This window comes from Cervus canadensis, chromosome 3 (assembly GCF_019320065.1).
Source record: "Cervus canadensis isolate Bull #8, Minnesota chromosome 3, ASM1932006v1, whole genome shotgun sequence".
NCBI classification, from domain to species: domain Eukaryota; kingdom Metazoa; phylum Chordata; class Mammalia; order Artiodactyla; family Cervidae; genus Cervus; species Cervus canadensis.
This window is the reverse complement of record NC_057388.1, coordinates 52,810,348-52,831,803: the sequence shown is the minus strand read 5'-3', so window position 1 is coordinate 52,831,803 and position 21,456 is coordinate 52,810,348. Positions and strand designations below refer to the sequence as shown.

Genomic DNA, 21,456 nt, shown 5'->3' with positions numbered 1-21,456 from the left:
TCAATAATGATATGGCAGCAATTTACTTAAATGCCTTGAGAAAACGTACCTTCTTCCCTTTGACAAGGAGTTCTGTGTTTGACTTGGGACCTATCTTCAGTGCTCCATCAGTTTACAACTCTGCCTTAACCTTCACTCCCTGCTTGTGTAGAGTCTCAGAGTCAGCCACAGGTGAAAGATTAGGGTATTCTCAGGGATTTCCTTGGGATGCACACAGCCCTGCACATGTGTGTTTCTAGATACTTAGAACGGTGCTTGAACTTTGTTGAAAATCCCCTATGATCATCTCATTCCCCAGATTTTCCTTTTAAGTTTTGTGGCCAATCTATCATTTATCCCAATTGATACTGCTTCAGGCAAACTACATTGTTTAACTATGTAGGGAAACCTTTATTCCTACTATGAAACAAGGGAGAAATATTTGAGAGAGGAAAAATGCATTGGCTTAGCTCCCATCTCCTAACTTATGAACCCTAGATATCAAGCCTTTAGGTCCCAGAGAAATGAGAGTAGTAATCTCCCATAAGTACATTCAGTACAACTCTTAAAAAAGTGAGAGATCCTAATGCCACACAGACTAGGGTGAAGTAATCCTCCTAATTCATCCATAGGCCTTGAACCAGCTGTTAATGATTGCTGAATCCTTCCAGGTACAATATAGGGTCTGGATCTAGAGGCACTGAACTCTGCCCCAGTACAGCCTTGAGGTTAGGGGAAGCTCTCCAACCGTCTGCCTCACATAGCCTGCCACTCACCCATCCCAACCCCTGAAAGAGGACCCCACCTCTGCTTCTGCCTGGACCCTTCCTCAGCCTGGGCCTCATGCCTAGAACCCCTGGAAAAGTCCAGCTCTGTCTGGGCTGTCCCTGGGGGATCCCCTTACAGGCCCAGAAGGTACTGTGGAGTAGTCCAGCACATACTAGTTTTATTCATATTTGTCTGTAATACTTAAGTGATTTTACAAATGGACATATGAACTATGAGATTCATAAATGTATCTATTATATAGTAAAGAAAAAAGCAAAACATTTTCATGAAGGTGGTTGCTATATTTCACTTTCTGAAGAGAAAAAAAAAACAATGAAAGCAATTTGGGGCCAGCTATGTGTCTAAACAAGCTAGAAAAAATAAACTGTGTAATGTCACTGTACATAGTCTATCATTGGTATGTGTACTAATAAGTTCCCAAAAACTGTCACCTTTGTTTTATGAACTAAATTTATGGTAAACACCCAAAGTATGTATTTTACACATAAGATTTTTTCTGTGTAAAAGTTACACTATATTACATAAATTAAAATTTTCCTTCTATACATGAACTGATCAAAAGATGGTCATTGTGTATGCAAGTTATCATAACCTTTACATGAAATTAGATATGTGAACTGTGGATTCCAGTTTTGCATCCAATGATAAGATAACTAAATATCTGTGATCCTGGGTTATATTTGTTTATATATTTCACTTGAGCGGTTGTCGCTTCCTCATTAATTGGAAGAGTAGGCAAAGCACATTTATTTAATAGTTTAAAGGACAGATACTCAATTCACCAGTAGAGTGTAATCCTGCTCAGTGACAGATTGTGGACTCCCTTTAAAGAACTGATATGTTTATGCATACTATTACATAGACTTCCCTGGTGGCTCAGTGGTAAAAAAAAAATACACCTGCCAATGCAGGAGACTCAGGTTCCATCCCTGAGTTGGGAAGATTCCCTAGAGAAGGAAATGGTAACCCACTCTGGTATGTCGCGGTGTTTAACCTTTGCTTGTCTTCTAATTAGTATTGTTATCATTATATAAATGCTACTTCTGACCTGATTTGTTCCTAGATGAGTTATAAATAATGCAGATGGCTCAAATTTCTTCCTAGATCTGTTCTTTTGAACCACATGGCCAGAGAACATGCTTTCAACATTGGATTGCCAGACAACATTGTAAACTGCAGTGAATTTCTGTGTACATTACAGAAAAAGCTTGACAAGTAAGTACATCTTTATGAAACACAGCCTAAAGCTATCTTAACCTCGGACTCCACTGAATTTTTAAAAATTAATAGTCACAAGTAATTAAAAAAATAGAATTTTCTCATTTCTCATGTTGGAGGAGTTCCCATTTTATATGACAGTCTATTTTGTGTAGATCATATTGCCTTTTAGTCACCTTTAAATATAAATGTCATATGTAGCAAACAATGTATATACCACTATAAGGTATGTTATATAGGGTATGAAAAATATACTTACCAGCATAAGAAAGAGAATGTTACTATGTCCCTTGAGTCTCCCTTTGTTCCCTTCCTCATTAGTATCTCCCTGAGTAACTACTGTTCTTCACTTTGGATTCATAATTTCTATACTTCTCTCTATAATTATTCTACACATTTAGTAAAGTCAGATTCCTAGACATTTTTCAACTTTAGGCGAAACATAGCATCCTGCTTGTATTTTTTTAACTTTAGTGTTAATTTACATTTATATATCATAACACTCCACTTTTCTTGAGGTTATATTCTGACTGTTTAACTTGTAGAAATAGGGAAGAAAATTCTCTACATCACCAAAATGTGGGCTCACTCTTCTTTCTAAGGAAGGGCTCAAGATTTTACTCTCAAACCCTAACTTTATTCACTTAAATATAGTACTAATAATGTGGTGTCTCAGCCCACAACATTTGGAGCCGTAACATTGAGCAAGAAATACCTACTATAAAATTCTAAATTCATATTCTGGTATCAACAGTACATTAAAACAGGTCTCTTCACTCTTTTAATGAATGATCCTTCATTTATAAAATAATACCAGGTGTGTTCTCTAGCAAGACTAGCAGTAATGAATATCCTTAATCAACTTATTGCTATAAAAGAATATAGTTACTTCTGTGGCATAAAAAATAATTGAGATGTTGTTTGGTAAAGATGGAAAAGAATTCAAAATAGCAACAAAAACTTATTTCAGTCATTTTGTTGTCAAACCCAAGTTCATGTGCCCAACACACAGTGAGACCAAGCACACCAAAACATCCGTTTAACACAGAAAGGTTTTCGCAAGGGCCACACAAGGACAACAGGTGGCTCGTGCTCAGAAGACCAGAACTCCCTACTGGGTTTCAGGGAAGCAGTTTTTTAATTTAATTTATTTAGTTTTTAATTGAAGGATAATTGCTTTACAGAATTTTGTTGGCTTCTGCCAAACATCAGTCATAGGTATATGTATGTCCCCTCCCTCTTGAACCCCCTCCCACCTCCTTCCCCAGCCCACCCCTCTAGATAGTCACAGAGGCCCTGTTTGAGTTCCCTGAGTCATAGTGCAAATCCCCCCTGGCTCTCGATTTCACATATGGTAACACAAGTTTCCATGTGACTCTCTCCATACATTTCACCCTCTCCTTCCTCCTCCCTCCCACCACCCCATGTCCATACATCTGTTCTCTATGTCTGTGTCCAGGGAAGCATTTTTAAAGGCAAGTTGAGGGAGGATAATCACAGGATGTTTGATCAGCTTATGTACAGTTCTCTGATTGATTGATGTTGAGGTAACAGGCCGGTGTCACAAGGGTTAACATTATCAATCCTCAGGTTCCAGTAGATCTGGAGCCCACGTGCCCATGGTCTTCAGGTACTTCAAGAAGGAACTAAAGATGCCATGACTGCCATATGGCTGATTTACTATTCAAATTCATGCAAGTTCTCCTGACCCAACTGCTGTTTTTGTCACTACATGTTCCTATCTTGTCAATCATTAATTCTTGAGAAAGACTTTTGTGAGTCAGGGGAGGCCTGGAAGACTACAACTTTTCTACAGGCAAGAGGCAGACAGAGGACATGGTGGAAGTGTTGTGTCCTGGGAATGCCCCACAGTGTCCTGCTCAGTTATAATTTTAGTGTTTTCATGAATTCTTTGTGACTAGAAAGTAGAACTCTTATGACTGTTGGGTAGAAGTTCCAGGCAGTATCAACTGTCCAGCTTAGTATGAGAAAAGACATTTTGCTAGTAATCTGTTCAAAACTGGTCATTACTGCCTCATTAGGTAATGATTCCCAGTTAGGGAAAATACTCTAGCAGAAGGTACATGTGAATGATAATATAGTAAAAGTAGCACTTACTGTGTGCCATGAATATGCTAGGCATTTTATTCATATATATATATAAATAAAGCATGGTTTAAATGTGTTCATGTATTGTTCATATTTTGTGTAAATTAGTCTCATGGTTATGAATTTATTTGTATACATTGTCGTAAGTATACTCTAAAATGTGTTATCTTCAGGTTAGAGATCAGAAAATGAGTGGTAACAGAGATAGCAAGTAACTTGACCAAGTCCCACAGCTGGAGCTAGGAGTTAAACCCTGCAAATCAGGTCACAGGATATGCCAAACCAGACTAATCGTTACACTCAGTGGAAGCAGCCAGTGCGGGTTATCATTATAATTATATGAAGAACATACCTTCATTTTCATTTTTAGAATAGATATTTCAATTCAATTAGTAAAGCACCAAAATCATTTTTGGGTGATTGATACCTTTATCATAGTTTTGACTAAATAGCCAAGTTGGCAAGTATAGCCAACTACAAAATAAACCACAATACACATCCTTTAAAGCCAAATGAATAAAGGGAGAGGGATTCCAAAAAAGATATTATATCCCATTTGAAAACTGTATGAGACCTAAAAAATGAGTAAATTTTAAGGCCCAATAATAATAATAATTATAAAGGTCTGCTGCAGGAGCTATTCAAGGGACTTATTTAATCTCAGTGTTTGTGTCTTTCTTGTAGCTTGCAGTGCTTGTATTGTGAGAAGACCTTCAGGGACAAAAATACACTTAAAGATCATATGAGGAAAAAACAGCATCGTCGGATCAATCCTAAGAACAGAGAATATGACCGATTTTATGTCATCAATTATTTGGTAAGGCTTTCTTTTCTCTTCATAATTTAAAATTTGATTGCCTGTCTACAAACATCAAAATGTGGTTGAGGGATACTTTGAAGCAATGGTTAATTTTTAAATGGTTAGTTTACAAAAGGTAACGTGATTTGATTTGTCTCTTAGTTTGCCAGGTATTTATATAGTAAAAAGGTTGTGTCTCTAGAACTTGTTTATATAGTAAAAAGGTTGTGTCTCTAGAAATCGTAGGGATCTTGCTCAAATAAATAAATGTAAAACATCTGGATAGCCACACATTGCCACCCATTTATTGTCTATTACTTGTTGGGAAGATCCCCTGGAGAAGGAAATGGCAATCCACTCCAGTATCCTTGCCTGGAAAATCCCATGGACAGAGGAGCCTGGAGGGCTACAGTCCACAGGGTCGCAAGAGTCAGACACGACTGAGTGACTAAACCACCACCACCACTTTGAGTACAGGGACTTCTATATACTATTATATTCCGTACACTATATGTATGTATGTGTGTTAGTTGCTTAGTTGTGCCCAACTCTGCAACCCCATAGACTGTAGCCCACCAGGCCCCTCTGTCCATGGGGATTCTGCAGGCAAGAACACTGGAGTGGGTTGCCATTTCGTTCTCCAAAAGGAACTATAGAAAGAAAGTGAAGTCGCTCAGTCATGTCCGACTCTTTGCGACCCCATGGACTGTAGCCTACCAGGCTCCTCCATCCATGGAATTTTGCAGGCGAGAGTACTGGAGTGGTTTGCCATTTCCTTCTCCAGTATACTATATACTTCTGTATATATTAATACAGGGACTTCTATATTCTTTTCTAAATTCTTTTCTGGGTGTGCTGGGTACTGTGCTAGATAATCATTTATAGTCTCTTCACTCATGACCTTTTCCCCCTTTAAAATATCTTTGCCTTTCTTTCACACACACACACACACCCCAAATATATATATATATGATGGATTGATGGGGTTACCATGTCAAGGATTTTAAATACTTTGTAAACTCTCCTTGCCCAGAAACCTCCATACCATTTACTGGCCTCTGTAGATTACAGTCCTTTTTGTGTAAGAAGAGGTATTCAATTGGAGGCAAATGTCCTTCTCTTTAGGTGCATTTGGAAATTTAAAAAGAGATTTTTTATTGACATACTGACTGGAGAGTGCTACCAGCCCTGCACCCAGTCTGCTGATTTTTGTTTTACATATACATAGCAAAGGAAGGAAACTCTTGTGGGAAGGGGGACCCTTTCCAGGGCCCAAGAGTGGGCTCTTGTCTAACACTTGGAAATGAATTGTCCAAGGAGATTCTTATGCTGACAAAGCAAGAGACTTTATTGAGAAGGGGCACCAGGGGAAGAGCAGCAAAGGAACCCAGGAGAACTGTTCTGCCACATGGCTCACAGTTTCAGGTTTTATGGTAAGTGGTTTAGTTTCCTGGTTGTCTGTGGCCAATCATTTTGACTCATGGGTATTCCTGGTGGCGTGCACATCTCTCAGCTAAGATGGATTTCAGCAGGAAGGATTCTGGGAAATTAGTAGGACATATGGACTGGCATCTCCTCTCTCCCTTTGACCTTTCCTGAATTCTTCCAGTTGGTGGTAACTTGTTAGTTGTACATTACTTCCCAGGACCTCCTGTTGTTTATGATAACTCCTACAAAGTGGTTGTTATCGTGCCTGTCTAGGATTAGCAGTTGCAGTCAGTGGTTCTCTAACAAGACTACTCATGACAAGAGAAGGAGTTAAGTAATTCTGCATTGGAATTGATAGAAAGATGAGGAGTTCCAGTTCTGACAGCTTTCTAAAGCAAATAGAAAGTGTTTTTTGCTCTTAATTTGAAAGAATTTTAATCCAAATCCATTGGCCACAAAAGGCATAATTGATAATAATGAGCCATTTTATCTATTGGACAGAAAACATATTCTGAATTATGTTGGAAGTCTCTGCTTTAGGATAAAATTTTTGCCTGTTCTAACTAATCCTTAGCATATTAAAATAAAATTCCCCTTGAGAAATAAGGTTAGCATGTGTTTAAAGATTGTCTCTGAGAGGTTGCTGTGGTTTGCTACAAATGTTTTACAACTAGCTAAAGGTAAAGGCACCCTTTGAGTCTTTCAATCTTCTCTTGAAATCACTCAGTCATTAATTCATAGAGCAAACGCTACTTCAGGGCCCAGCCCAATCTAACAGGGAATGGACTTCAGTGTTAGCTCTAAGAAATATTCAGCTACTGCAGGAAGCTGTGGAAGCAATTTACTAGTACTTCCTTCTGGGGTTCTTTTAAACTAATAGTCAAGAGTTTAGGATTAGCAGAACATTGTACATAGCTGGAGGTGTTTATCTTTTAGAGGATACTTCAGAGAAACTGCTCACTCAGATTTTGCTGGCATTTTTAGAAAAGTTCAATACGGGCATCAAATAGTGCGGCTGGGAAAACTGGAATTATCCGTGAGGACCAGCTGGCTCTAGATGAGCGTGCTAGATTGTACTGCCCACGGAGAGCCCAGATTTCATGTGGGATGAATCATGGCTTGAAAGAAGTACTTCAGGAGAATGTAAAGGCTTTAATAACATATAAAATGAAAATTAAATCACTTCAGGGTAATATTGATAGTTTTTTTTTTTAAGGCTTTTGGTGGGGGGGTTCAACTTTTCATTTTGTATTGGGAAGTAACTGGTTAACAATGTTGTGATAGTTTCAGGTAGACAGCAGACTCAGCCGTACATCGTGTACACGTACCCATTCTCCCTGGTTTGGTTTTAATTAGCAGCTTTTGAGTACCAACTATGTGCCAGGTACCGGCTTCCCAGGTGGTGCTAGTAAAGAGGTAAAGAACCCTCTTGAGAATGCAGGAGACATAAGAGATCCACATTCATTCCTGGGGTCAGGAAAATCCCCTAGAGGAGGGCTTGGCAACCCACTCCAGTATTCTTGCTTGGAGAATTCTACTGACAGAGGAACCTGGGGGGGCTATGGTCCATAGGGTGGCAAAGAGTCGGACACAACTGAAGCAACTTAGCACGCATGCACGGATGTGCCAGGTACTGTCTTAGGTATTTATATTAAGTCATTTACTCTTAACCACCTCCCTGTGACACAGGTTTTGTCATTATCCTCTTTTATAGATGAGGTAACTAGAGCATAGAGAAGTTAATTTTCCAGGGTCACATAGCTAAAGCTTTCTGCATCAGTTTCCTTCAATTTTTCCTCAGTTTTTACAGTTGAAATAGTACCAGTACCCACCTCTTACACTTTGGGTTGGTTTGGGGATTTGGTCAGTTAATGGTGATAAATTCTTAATGATCTGCACACATACACACCCTTTGCCTATTATCGTTTATACCAAAGGAGAAGATGACCCATGGTCAAGGTAAAGCTGACTTTAATTGAATCCTTAAGGGCTCTAACCCACAACCCTAACCATCTTAGCTCTCTATGCTTTTCCATTGAGGCCAAAAACAATAAAGTGTTTTGTTTCTGGATTTTTTGGTTTTGTTTGTTTTTTTCCTTTTTTGACCACACTACACAGCTTATGGGATCTTAGTTCCCCAACTAGGGATTGAACCTTTGGCAATGAAAGCTCAGAGTCCTAACCACTGAACTGCCAGGGAAAGCATAGGAAAGATTTTTTTTAAAAAAACTTAGAAAGTGTTATGATGCCTTGTTGTTGTTGTTCAGTCACTCAGTCGTGTCCGACGCTTTGCAGCCCCATGGACTGCAGCATGCCGGGCTTCCCGGTCCTTCACTATCTCCCGGAGTTTGCTCAAACTCATGTCCATTGAGTCAGTGATGCCATTCAACTGATTCATCCTTTGTCATCCCCTTATCCTCCTTCCCCCAGTCTTTCCCAGCATCAGAGTCTTTTCCAGTGAGTCGGCTCTCCGCATCAGGTGGCCAAAGTATTGGAGTTTCGGCTTCAGCATCAGTCCTTCCAATGAATATTCAGGGTTGACTTCTTTTAGGATTGACTGATTTGATCTCTTTGCTATCCATGGAACTCTCAAGAGTCTTCTCCAGGCACCACAGTTTGAAAGCAATCATCCTTTGACACTCAGCCTTCTTTGTGGTCCAACTCTCACACCCATACATGACTACTGGAAAATCCATAGCTTTGACTATATGGACCTTTGTCAGCAAAGTAATGTCTCTGCTTTTTAATACATTGTCTAGGTTTGTCATAGCTTGGAAATGATGTAAACTTAACCTTTGGAAAGAATTGAAAAAGCTAATAACATCTCTAAAGATGTATCAGTGCCTTAAGCTAGAGGAGTGCTTATCAGAAGTATTAATCTTAATAGTGTTCTTGGAATATTACAAATAAAGGTATAAAAAATATATAGGCTAAATATATTTTAAAAAACTGTTCCAAATATTAATAGTGTATAGTTGGAGAAAAATGAGGGCCAATGGTTTTTCATTTTAGTTTTATTTTAGACTTCATTAATGAAAAGTAAATATTATCAAGAGTAAACTATTCTAAAAGTTTAGTTAAGCAATAAACACATTTTTTTTTCTTAAGGACTTTAAAGAGCAGGTCAATTTTTTATTGTTATTTTATAAAATTTTGGCTGCGCTACCTAGCTTGCAAGATCTTAGTTCCCCAACCAGGGATCAAACCCAGGCCCGCAGCAGTGGAAGTTCATAGTCCTAACCACTGGACCACCAGGGATTTCCTGCTTTATTTTTTTTTAAGGATTAAAAAGAAGAAAAAAAGGAAAACAGAAATGAGAGTCATTCATTGTTTATTCCTCTGAGGGAAAAAACTGACATGAGTACGTGGATGTAGGCAAAAGATTGAATTGTTGTTTTAGTAGCTAGTGTCTGCACATCCATTTCTCACATCCTCTTTCCTTCAGAAGAAATTTCATTGACTTCATACATTCTACAAACGTTTGAGTGCTTTCCAGGTACCAGATGCTGGTGGAACAGAAAGAAAAATATGGCAGAACAGCTGCTACTTTCAAGGAACTTAGAGATTGGTATGAGAACCAGATGTGTAAGCACATTAATTTCAACACTTTGTAATGGTGTGTGCAGAATTAATGTTTTGACCTCTCCTGTAGGTCTGTGCGGTAATTGAGTCATGCACCCACAGAGTGTCCCACTTCAGAACAGAATTTTTAGACCAGCAGTAATGGAAGCATCCAGGGTATTCCTGGCAAGATACACTCTGAGAGTCATAAAAGGTGGGAGATCAATAAACAACAAACAAAGAGGCTATTTGGGGTCCCTTTTGGGCTCAGCAAATTGATAGATTCCATCTTCTTTCTTGGGAGAAATAATTTTCCTGTTTAATAATTCATATCAGTTTTTAAATACTGATAGATTTGCAAATAAATATATTAAAGGTCTTTTGCATAATCTAAATTATCTACTTAGAGTTCATGCTTTGTTTTCTCACAAACAGAAGGGTTCAATGAAATGGAGGTTGGGGTGGGGGGAACAGCTAAGGGGAGAATGTCCCAGGCAGTTTCATTTTCAAATACTCTTGCCTCAGAGGGCAGCAGACTGTTTAACATCATCTTCAAGGCTTCAGCTACATGTTCTGTAGGTGCTCATGGTTCAAGGCCTGAGTTTTACTAAAGGGAAGTATTTTTGCAGTGGTATCATTTTTTTATTTAAATTTTTTTAGTTTTAAAATATACAAACCCATCTGTAACAAAAAATTGTTGTTTAGTGACTGAGGCATGTCCAACTCTTTGTGACCCCATGGACTGTAGCCCACCAGACTCCTCTGTCCATGGGATTTCCCAGGCAAGAACACTGGAATGGGTTGCCATTTCCTTCTCCAGGGGATCTTCCCAACCCAGGGACCGAACTCACGTCTCCTGCACTGGCAGGCAGATTCTTTACTGTTGAGCCACCAGGGAAGCCCCAACACAAGTAGGCTCTTAACCTGTTTTTCAGTTTTGTTATAATTCTCTCTACTGTAATTATTTACATTTAAACACTGTCTCTGTTTCTGATGGATTTTTTTGTGTGTAAGCATGTATAAGTGTGTGAGTTTTAGGGATGAAAGGGTGCTGGGTGAAAGGGACCTTTTTTACCCATGTTTTTTCCCACCCTCTCATTGATCATAAGCCATCTGATGCAGAGGTTTGAGGAGGTGTTCTGAACATCTTTACTGACATGCCTTCCCAACTTTGTTTTCTATGTGTGTGTTCTTCTCTTTCCTGATATGATTCATTAGTAGGCACAGTGTCTTAATCAGAGACTAAATTTTTTTTTCTCTTTGTGTCTTGTTCTTATAATAAATCATACATATAACTGTACCAAGGCAGAGCACTCTAGGAAAGTCTCAGCCACTGTCACATTCAAATCACTTGTTTCCTATTATACTAATGAACACAGAGTTCCATTTTGTTCTCAAGCGGTAAATGGTTAGTGCTGTATTGCCTAGATAAATCCCTGTGTTGTACTCAATACTGAGAAAGCTGTAAAGTAATGCTTTGACTTTGGAAGTTTGACAGTGAAAGATATTTTTCATCATTTTGGGCTCAAAACATTTATTGATAAGTAACATTTGCCTGTGTTGTTGAATGGTAATACCCCAAATGACCCATCCTTGAGTAATATCTTGCAGCAGTGGCCTTGAGTCCATGTGCAAAGAGACCAACCAGTGCATAAAAGATTTAATTCATCACCAAAAATTCTATCTAATAAGAATCCTGTTGGCAATGGTGAGGCCATTCTTACTGTTCATAATGATGCTTAGACACTTCATGACGACTCTGGGAAGTCCATTATGGAGTCCAAATTAACTGTCTCTAATGACGTTATGGTAAATCTCTGCGTGTCTGAGTTTATGCATCATTTAGCTCATAGATAATGACAGCTGCAAAACCTCTCATTAAGTTGACGAATGATAGATTTTCTTTTTGTCTAAATCATAATGGCTCTTGTAGTCCTTTGTTTTTAGTTAAATGAGTACCTTCCTTGAGAAGATGTTTCTAACTGAGAGTGAATTCTGGTAATGTTTTTCTAAAAGAAAAGGATATAAAACAGGAATATCTGTATTATATCAGGTGAGGTTGGACTTGACAGTTACCATAGTTTAACTGCTTGGAAAAGTGCCCAGTAATATTTCTCTGTATCCCTCTTTAATGCAGTGTCTGTTTTCGCATGGCACAGTAGGAAGATTGAGTAGAGAGAGAAGAAAGGCCAAGAGAAAGAAAAAATGACTCAAGGGAGAAAAGAGACATGGTTGGGCCAAAAGAAAGCATTCCTGCTCATCACTGCATTAAGTTTTGCTGAAACTATGACTAAATTTGTCTGACATAGCCCTGCAAAGGTGGAACTCCTCCATGAACTGTAAGAGATAAAAAGGATTTGAGTAGATATTTGAGTACCAACTATTACCTGGTACCATGTGATTTTTATACATTAACTATTTACTCAACATGCACAAAACTTCTGAAGTAAGATCTAAATTGGCATCACATTTTTTAGACGTTTTCAGTTACAATTCAACTCAAATAATTTCTAGTACCCGCTGTATGCCCGACTCTGGAAATATAAGTGAACAAAACCCGTGTCTTCACAGACATTCTAGTGCAGAAGACAGAAAATAAGAAAACAGATCCACAAAATGATTTCAGGGTATGATCAATGCTTTGAAGGAAAATAAAGCATCCTAGCAGAATAAAAAGTAACTTGAAAAAGGGGTGTTTTAGACAGTGTTCAGAAAAAGAAGTGGTTACATTCAGGATGACAGAGCCGTGTTAGGATATGTGAGGCAAACGATGCCAACAAGTGTAGAAGTAGCCAGGTGGAAGTCGGCTTGCTGTGTTCAAGCAAGAACCAAAGGGTGGTCTGACCAGAGCCAGCTAAGCATGAGAAAAAGTGCTGGAACACAGTGATAGGGAGGGAGCCTGGCAGACCATGGAGGCCTTATAAGCCATGGGAAGACCTCTGAATTTTGTCTTGAGTGTGAGCAGCCCTGGGAGGGGTTAGACAAACAGCAAGATACCCTGCAGAAAGTTCACTGTGGCTGCTGTCTGGGAAATTGACTTTTGGGAACCTCAGATGGAAACAGAGTCCAGCTAGGAGGGTCTCTCTCAAAAGATATTAGTGGTTTTTCTAAAAGATTCCCAAGAGGTTCCTGTGTACATCCAGGGCTGAGAAATGCTAATTTACATTTAAGAGAAAAGAATTTGACTGAAAGGTTACCTCTGCTTCTCCAAAAAAGAAAAGCATATTAAAATGTTATTAAACATTGTTACATGCTTTTTAAATGTTTGATTTAGGATATATCTGAAATCCTAACCATTTAGGATATATCCTAAATCCTAAACTTTGAGTTAGAATATATCATTTCTTACCCTGAAATAACAGCTTTGCTATATTCTGCTTATGTTGTTTTAAAACCGTTTGCGTTTAGGTACTGTCTTGTTTTGTTTCGAGTTCAGTGTCTACTTTCTCTCTCCTCTCCCCTCTTCCCCCTTCACCTCCCCTCTTTATCTCTAACCCCTCTGTTCTTCCTTCAAAGGAACTTGGAAAATCTTGGGAAGAAGTTCAACTAGAAGATGATCGGGAGTTGCTAGAGCATCAGGAAGAGTAAGACTTATTATTGATGGTGCTTAATCACAGTATTTTAAGAAAAGGAAACTAGTTCTTTAGTTTGATTTTTAAGTTGCCATTCTGAAAAGATAGAATAAAAAGAAAGAGAACCCTTTCTGTAAGCCATGCATCATTTCATGTAATATAGCCAAAACTTGAAATCAAAATAACTTTTGATACCTCATACCAGTCAGAATGGCCATCATCAAAAAGTCTGCATATAATAAGTGCTGAAGAAAGTGTGGAGAAAAGGGTACCTACACTTTTGATGAGAATGTAAATTGGTGCAGCTACTGTGGAGAACATTATGTAGGTTCCTTAAAAAACTAAAAGTAGAGCTAGCATATGATCCAACAATCCCCCTCATGTGCATATATCTGGAAAAGATGAAAACTCTAATTTGAAAACATACATGTACCCCAACATTCATAGCAGCACTATTTATAGTAACCAAAAGATGGAAGCAACCTAAATGTCCATGGACAGATGAATGGATAAAGAAGATATGGTATACAAACAGTGGAATATTACTCAGCCATAAAAAAGAATGATATAATGATATGCCATTTGCAACAACATAGATGGACTGAGAGATTATTATACTAAATAAAGTCAGTCAGAGAAAAACAGATATCAATTGATATCACTTGTATGTGGAATCTAAAGATATGACACAAATGAATTTATTTACAAAACATAAACTAACAGACATAGAAAACAAATTTCTGGTTACTAAAAGGGAAAGGGGTTGATTAATTTAGGAGTTTGCCATTAATAGATATACACTCCTATATATAAAATAGGTAAACAACAAGGTTCTGCTGTATAACATGGGAGATTAGACAATATCTTGTAATAAAGCCTTTAATGGAAAAGAATCTGATAAAAATACCAGATTTTTTATCAGATATTTTATTAAAAACATATGTTTATAAAATGATTTTATATATATATATACATATATAACTGAATATATACATATAACTGAATCACTTTGCTACATACCTGAAACTAGCACAGCATTGTAAATCAACTATACTTCAATAAAATTAATGATAACACCAAAATAAGTTGGACATAATTAAAACAACTGTTATTCCAACTAAATAGTGTTTTGCTACTACAGCTGATCGTTGAACACACAGGTAATATATAATTCAGAGAAAAATATACTCCAAAATTCTTTACTCGTTAGTCCATTGATCCCTAGACCTTAAACTGATATGATCTTTGAACTCTTCATGCTTCTTACTGTTAGAATAGAGAATTTAACAACTAAATTGCGGTTAACTTTGTTCTGTGTTCATCCCATTGATGACTAACTTAAAACATTCACAGCTTCTTTGCTTGAAATTATAAGCTCAAGAAGTATTCTTTTCAACCTAAAAGGATTCCCCATTATTCATCTTCCTCTCACTCAAAGCTGTTCAGCCTTTTGTCTCTCCTGGGATTTTGCTTCTCCTGGTTTAGCAGTGACAAGAAGTTGACAGTATCTCAAAAAATAAATGCAAGGAAGGGAGAAAGTGGTTAAAAAAAAAAAAAAGGCCCTGTATGCTTTTTTATATCTGCCATCAAATTTAACACTTACCCCATTTAAAATGATCAGTACTTCCCACATGAAAGATACAAGGTTGCCTTTTTAAAATATGCCATTTTTCATGCAGAAACACACTCTCAGCACTGACTGCACCTCTCAGCATGCGCACTTAGTGGTTGTAGTTAATGAGAGAGCATCCCATCTCCTGATATGTCTTCTCTGCAAATTAAATCTGGTTGTCTCAGAAAGACATGGTGCTGATTTTGTAGTGAAATAGCTGCTCAGAAAGAGAGGCAAATATAAGAAAATAGAGCAGCACCTGTTTGCTATTTATATTAATTTCATGGTGCTGCTTTGAATTTCAAAAATTGTATCAAAAAGTCATAATATAATATGACAGTCTTTACAGAAATGTCAGAGTTGAAAGGGACTGGCAGGGTTTCTTAGGGAGCAGAAAGTAATACCAGGTCACTGTTCAGTTACCCTTGAAGCTCCATGTTTGCTGTTTTATTTTTAACACAGTGACTGGTCTGATTGGGAAGAGCACCCTGTGTCTGCTGTCTGCCTGTTTTGTGAAAAGCAAGCAGAAACAATTGAGAAATTATGTGTCCACATGGAGGTGAGATACTTTGATTCATTTGACATTTGTTTTGTTTTGACAGGGAGAAGTTGATAATTACTGCAACCTCATCATGCCTTTAGTCATTTATACCTTTAGTCTCTTGATTATTTTCCCCTTCCTTAAAGTGCTGTAAGCAAAATGGGAGTCAGGGCAGGTCCATCAAAGAGAAGCAGAACTCGGGGCAGTTAAATGGAATTCACTGAACCTGGGTGGACTGTTAGTTTGATATTTCACAGACCACTGATGCCATCCCACCTCTGAGGTGTTTATGAGATAGTTCTGCCTTAACCTGTTGGATCTGCAACCACGATTAACAGTACCCGGGGTGTGGGCAGGTTCTGAGTCTATACCCAAGGTGTGGGCAGGTTCTGAGTCTGTACCCAGGGTTGGGCAGCTTCTGAGTCTGTACCCGGGGTGTGGGCAGGTTCTGAGTCTTTCCCAGTGCTTCCCCTGCTGGTGAACAAGGAGAGCAGGAGAGAGAAAGCTGCCATTTACAGAGCCCTTGGGAGGGCTGAGGGTGCGGAACCATGGAGGTGGACAGGGACCAGGGTGTGGTTTTACAGCCCCCCCAGTTACCAGGATTTGAGGAGAAGAAATTTGAGGACATTTCCAGTTCGTGTTTTCTCTTCTGCATGCTATTCTTTTGTTATATTGGGAGCTGAGTTGAGTATAATAGAAAAATATTACTGGATTATTCTGATATGCCCTCTCTCCCATCCCCCCACTCAGCTCTTTACTAGTGGAGCAGACTCTCCTGTTTGACCCACCTTCATTCTCATTCATAAAAACTGTTCTTAGTTCAGTAAAACAAGGACCTGGAAGGTGTTCAAAAGGCTGTGGACATTTACTCAAGAGAAAGGAGAGTTATTTTGTCTGAAGCAGGTTGTCACTAATACATGTGTATAGTTTCCAGTCTTAAATATCCTAATCTCACAATATCCTAACTTCTTTGAATTGAAAGGTGCCTTGGTCCCTCTATCCTGCGTAAGAATTCCCTTTGCAGGATCCTTGACTGGTGTCCTCAACCTCTGCTGAGTCACTTTAAGTGATAACATATCATGGAATTCTTAATTATCCTGCCTGTGATGCTACACTGAATGCCTTCACAGAGAGTTAGACGGTCTTTATTCTCTGTAAGCTTGTAAGTTGAAGCATTTACCCAGATGGGCGATTGCAGGAATGGAACAGAATAAAAATAAGCCTGTGCATCGTAAAAATCAAAAGACATGTAATTTGTGGGAAGATATGAGTGAGAAGAAACTTGCAGGTTTAAACACCATATTTGACAGTATAAAAGGAAAAGCAGAATATTTAAAATTACCTATCTACTTGTGAAGCAAAGGACCTATAGTCATAATTCTAGTCCAGACACACAGTACAGTAGGTCTGCGTTTACCTAGAGACTGAGGACCCTTTTGTTAGACTGCAGAATGCATACAGAGTAAATAATAAAAACTGGAGAGAGAAGCTGTGAACAACTAAAATGTTTTAACTGATTGACATGACTTATTTGGACTGTGCTTTATAAAGCAATTGGATGTAGATTTCGAAGACTTTGAAAACAGATGATGAACTGAGACTGAGTTCTGCAGTGTTCAAACTCCTGTGAGTAAGCTGTCTGTTTATACTTTCATCCTGAAAGATTAAATAATTTATATGCTCACAGATACATTCATTCCTTTTTTTAGGATGCACATGAATTTGATCTCCTCAAAATAAAGTCAGAACTTGGTAAGTTTGATTCAGAAATTGTTTTCCATGATGCTGCTTTTTTTCATACACTATTCCGTGAACGATGCCTATGTTCTGCAGTTGTGATTGGACAGTGTACAGCCAAAATGTGTCTCTCCACAGATGGTCTCAGTGGGACTGCCTGAAACAGTGATTCACAGTCTGAACTACAACATTCAATTATGGTTTTGATTTATAGTTTTTTTTTTTCCTACATATATGATGTCAAATAAAACAGGGCTTCCCAGGTGGCACTAGTGGTAAGAACCTGCCTACCACTGCAGGAGACATAAGAGACGTTAGTTCGATCCCTGGGTTGGGACAATCCCCTGGAGGAGGGCATACAAGTTAATGATTAATATCTATCGTAAAGTGGAGGGGGCTAGTGGGAAAAAGCATGGATTTTGAAGTCAGACTGGAGTTCACAGTCCAGCTCCAGCACTTACTAGCTGTGTGACATTGGGCCTCAGCTCAGCAGAATGTTGTAGAGAATGGATAGTGAATGAAAAACACCTACTGCACTGCTTGGTAGTGTAGTTCGAGTGTTTATTGTAGATGTACCCAAGTAGATCACTGTGACAGAAATATTAGTGTCATGAAGACGTAAAGTACTGACTTGCTAATATATCCAAGACCATAAAAGCTCACGTCCCACCCCTCAACTCACCGACTACTTTCCTAGACTCTTGAAAGTGTTACTTTACTTTATAGCTCTTACAGACATGTATATGTGTTGTGTATGTAATAGGCTAATAGTCAAGAACATGGGCTGTGGAGCCAACAGCCTGGTGTCAAATCCTGGCTCTACCACTTACTGGCTGTGCAGCCTTGGACAGTTTCCTGGTGTATAACGTGGATACGGTAACACCTATGTGGTAGGGTATTGTGGAGATTAAACGTATCAACGCATGAGAAGTGATTAGAGCAGTGCCTGGTACATAAGCACTATATAAGTACTGGCTGTTATTATTTTCTGTCTATTATTTTGCTTTAAATCTGCACTGCCTCTTCAGGTTGGTTAATAAAGAGAAGTGGTTCTTTTAAAAAAAATTGTAACAGTGCAAAAATGGGTCTGGTCAGCTGTCTGATGATCCTGTATACTGTCATTTTCAGGATTGAATTTCTATCAGCAAGTGAAATTGGTCAATTTCATTCGGAGGCAGATTCACCAATGTAGATGCTATGGCTGCCATGAGAAGTTCAGGTCCAAAGCAGACTTAAGGATTCATATGGAAGAAGCTAAACATACTTCGCTGCTTCCTGAAAAACAGACATGGGATCAACCACAGTGAGTTCTGCTCAACCAGACATATATTTCTTTGCTCCTTCTCCATTATCTCATCCATTTATTTAATTCCTTTAAACTTAAATAAAAAATAAATGCAAATCTATGGTAAAAAGTAAAAATCTTCAAAAACCTTGCTTTTAAAATAATCTCCCTGTTATAGATGTAATCAACTACTTCACATTTTATGGTGTAGTGATATGGATAGCTATATATAGGTATAGAAATATAGGTTTTTAAGTTATATTTTATTAAGAAAGTATTTAAAAGCATATCCACTACACATCTATTGAATCATTTTTAATGGTTGCCAAATATTCCATTGTATGGATGTTACCCTAATTTGCTAGATGTTTAGGATTTTTATGTTTTGCTCTTCTAAATAGGTGCATATGCCTGCATTTTTGCACACTTACATAATTATTTCATTTAGATAAACTCCTAGACATAAAACTACTGTGTCATACAGTATACCACTACTAGGGCTTTTGATGCATATTTTGCATCCTGGCGCTTTTAAAAACATCAAGCATTTGTTCTTCTAGTATGTACCTGTTGAGATGGTCTCAGACTCCCAGGTATCCTTTGCCAGTCTCGCCTTCTGAGATGGTTCTCAAATCACTCTGGATAATCTCAGTTGAGGGAACCTCTGGGAGGTTGTGGGATTCCAGCTCAAGAGAGATACCTCTATTCTCAGGGGATGTTAAATCAGAGCCCCCAGGAGTCAAGGCAAAAAGCTCTAGTTTTTCCTCTTTAGAAAATTCAGATTTATGAGAGGCAGAGTCAGTCCTGGACTAACCTGAGACCCAGTTCCTATAATTCTTCTTATACAAGTCAAAACCTTTATATTTCAGAGTTAACTCCAGAGTCTGTTGTCCAGAGAAGGAACCAGAGTAGTAGACTTAAAATTCCGTAGATGTTTTTAATTTTTTAAATTTATAATGAAGAAAATAGTGATGATTAGATTGGAGGTGGGGGGAACCCCACGCTCGGAAACAGTTGTTTTTATTGGATATTTGAAGGAGTAGTGTATGAAAGAGTAACTGTATTTGAACTTTACTATCCCTAGGGGAGAACTGAAACCTTTGAATAGAAATGAGAGGAATGTCATTTTTAGCTTTATACAAGAAGGTATTAAATTAATAGCTAGAGCTGCCTGATAGTAGAGTAGGCTACCTTTTAAGATGGTATCTTGTTATGTTAAATATCAAGCAAAGGCTGAAATGCCAGCTAACAAAGATACTAGTAAAACTGATGTCAGCCAATAAAGGTCAAAGTAAAATTAATTCAGAAGTTCTATCCTTTACAGCCTTTGCAAAATGTGGTTGAAACTATTGGCAAAGAAACCCAGCAAAATTATAGTAATGTGTGCATTCAACTGCTGAGAAATTTTCTAGATAATCTGTAGTTTTGGTTGTTCAGTATATTTGTGGTTGTTTTCAGGTATTACTTTCCAACTTATGAAAATGACACTCTGCTCTGTACACTGTCTGACAGTGAAAGTGACCTGACAGCTCAGGAACAAAATGGAAATATTGCCATCATTAGTGAAGATACATCTAAACTGCATGCTTTGAAACAAAGCAGTATTTTGAACCAGTTGCTACTACATGAGTCCTTGAAAAACTAGAAGAAACTGCCACAGAAGGAACGTTTCATGTCTTCTCCTATGAGACAGACACGAAAGAATACTTTAAAGTTGAACATCAGCAAAGGATTAGTCCTTGCTAAAATAAACTTTTAAAAAATGATTTTTTTTCCAAAAGTAAAGTAGAAACTAAATAAAATGAAGGCTTTTTGTATTTTGGCTCTAAAGTTTTATTATGTAATCATTGTAACTCATATCTATAATAAGGAAGACATGTAAATCAGAAAGAAATGAAATGTTCAAATTATTTATACATCTGATTTTAACCAGTAGTTTCAGCCTCCTCCCCACAGACTTTCTTCATCCAACAAGTCACAAAATTTGATAGATGTGTGCTTTTTGTACTACATTGGGTCAGCTGTAAATGTTGTGACCATCAGAGGAGCCGCAGAAGAGAGGAGCAATGGTCAAAGTCCTGGACGATGCACGCTTTGGACACTATTTGGGGATAATCAAGATCTGACTATATTATTATTATTATTGCTTTCCACCTAGAGTTATTAAACTCCTTAAAAATGAACTTCAAGACAACTTCACTTTCCCCTACAGTGTGTACATGGCTAACAGATGAGTATCATTTTTTTATAAACATGACCACAATAGCATGATAACATTTAAATAAAATTAACAATATCTTCTTAGTATCATGTTTTCCATTGTCCCTAGTTGAAAAGTGTGTTTAGTCTGCTGCATCTGGTGCTGTCAGTTTGAAGCACCATTATAAAGTTTGCCATCAAACCATTTTAGTGTCCATTGGTATATATTATCTAGAATACTTTTTTAGGGCTTGCAAAATGGTGATTTTCTAATTCTATCATTTCTTTACCAATGGGTTCCTTACAGCGTGGGTGCTCGAGAGCACTGGAGTCTGAAGTTTTCGTTTTCTTTTTTAATTTATTTTTTAATTGGAGGAAGATTGCTTTACAGTATTGTGTTGGTTTCTACCCCACAGCAACTCAAATCAGCCATAATTATACATATATCCCCTCTCTCAGGAGCCTCTCTCCCCTCACCCCACCCCTGCAGTCCATCACAGAGCACCAAACTGATGGCAGCTTCCTGCCAGCTGTCCATTTTACACATGAGCGTGTATAACATGTCAGTGCTACTTTTTCCATTTTCCCACCCTCTCCTTCCCTCCCTGGGTCTACGAGTCCATTCTC

At 38.1% G+C, this 21,456-nt stretch overlaps 1 protein-coding gene across 2 annotated transcripts in view; it reads left to right on the top strand.

Annotated features, from left to right (window-relative positions):
- Positions 1-20,937, top strand: part of ZNF277 (zinc finger protein 277) — a 131,015-nt gene extending 110,078 nt beyond the window's left edge. For both annotated transcript variants that reach the window (XM_043463168.1, XM_043463170.1), the window contains exons 6-12: positions 1,873-1,983; positions 4,780-4,912; positions 13,400-13,467; positions 15,530-15,626; positions 17,318-17,360; positions 18,474-18,648; positions 20,089-20,937. In XM_043463168.1, the coding sequence (XP_043319103.1) occupies positions 1,873-1,983; positions 4,780-4,912; positions 13,400-13,467; positions 15,530-15,626; positions 17,318-17,360; positions 18,474-18,648; positions 20,089-20,275 (814 nt within the window). In that variant the 3' untranslated portion in view covers positions 20,276-20,937. The remainder of the gene's footprint in view (positions 1-1,872; positions 1,984-4,779; positions 4,913-13,399; positions 13,468-15,529; positions 15,627-17,317; positions 17,361-18,473; positions 18,649-20,088) is intronic.
- The last annotated feature ends 519 nt before the right edge of the window (positions 20,938-21,456 follow it).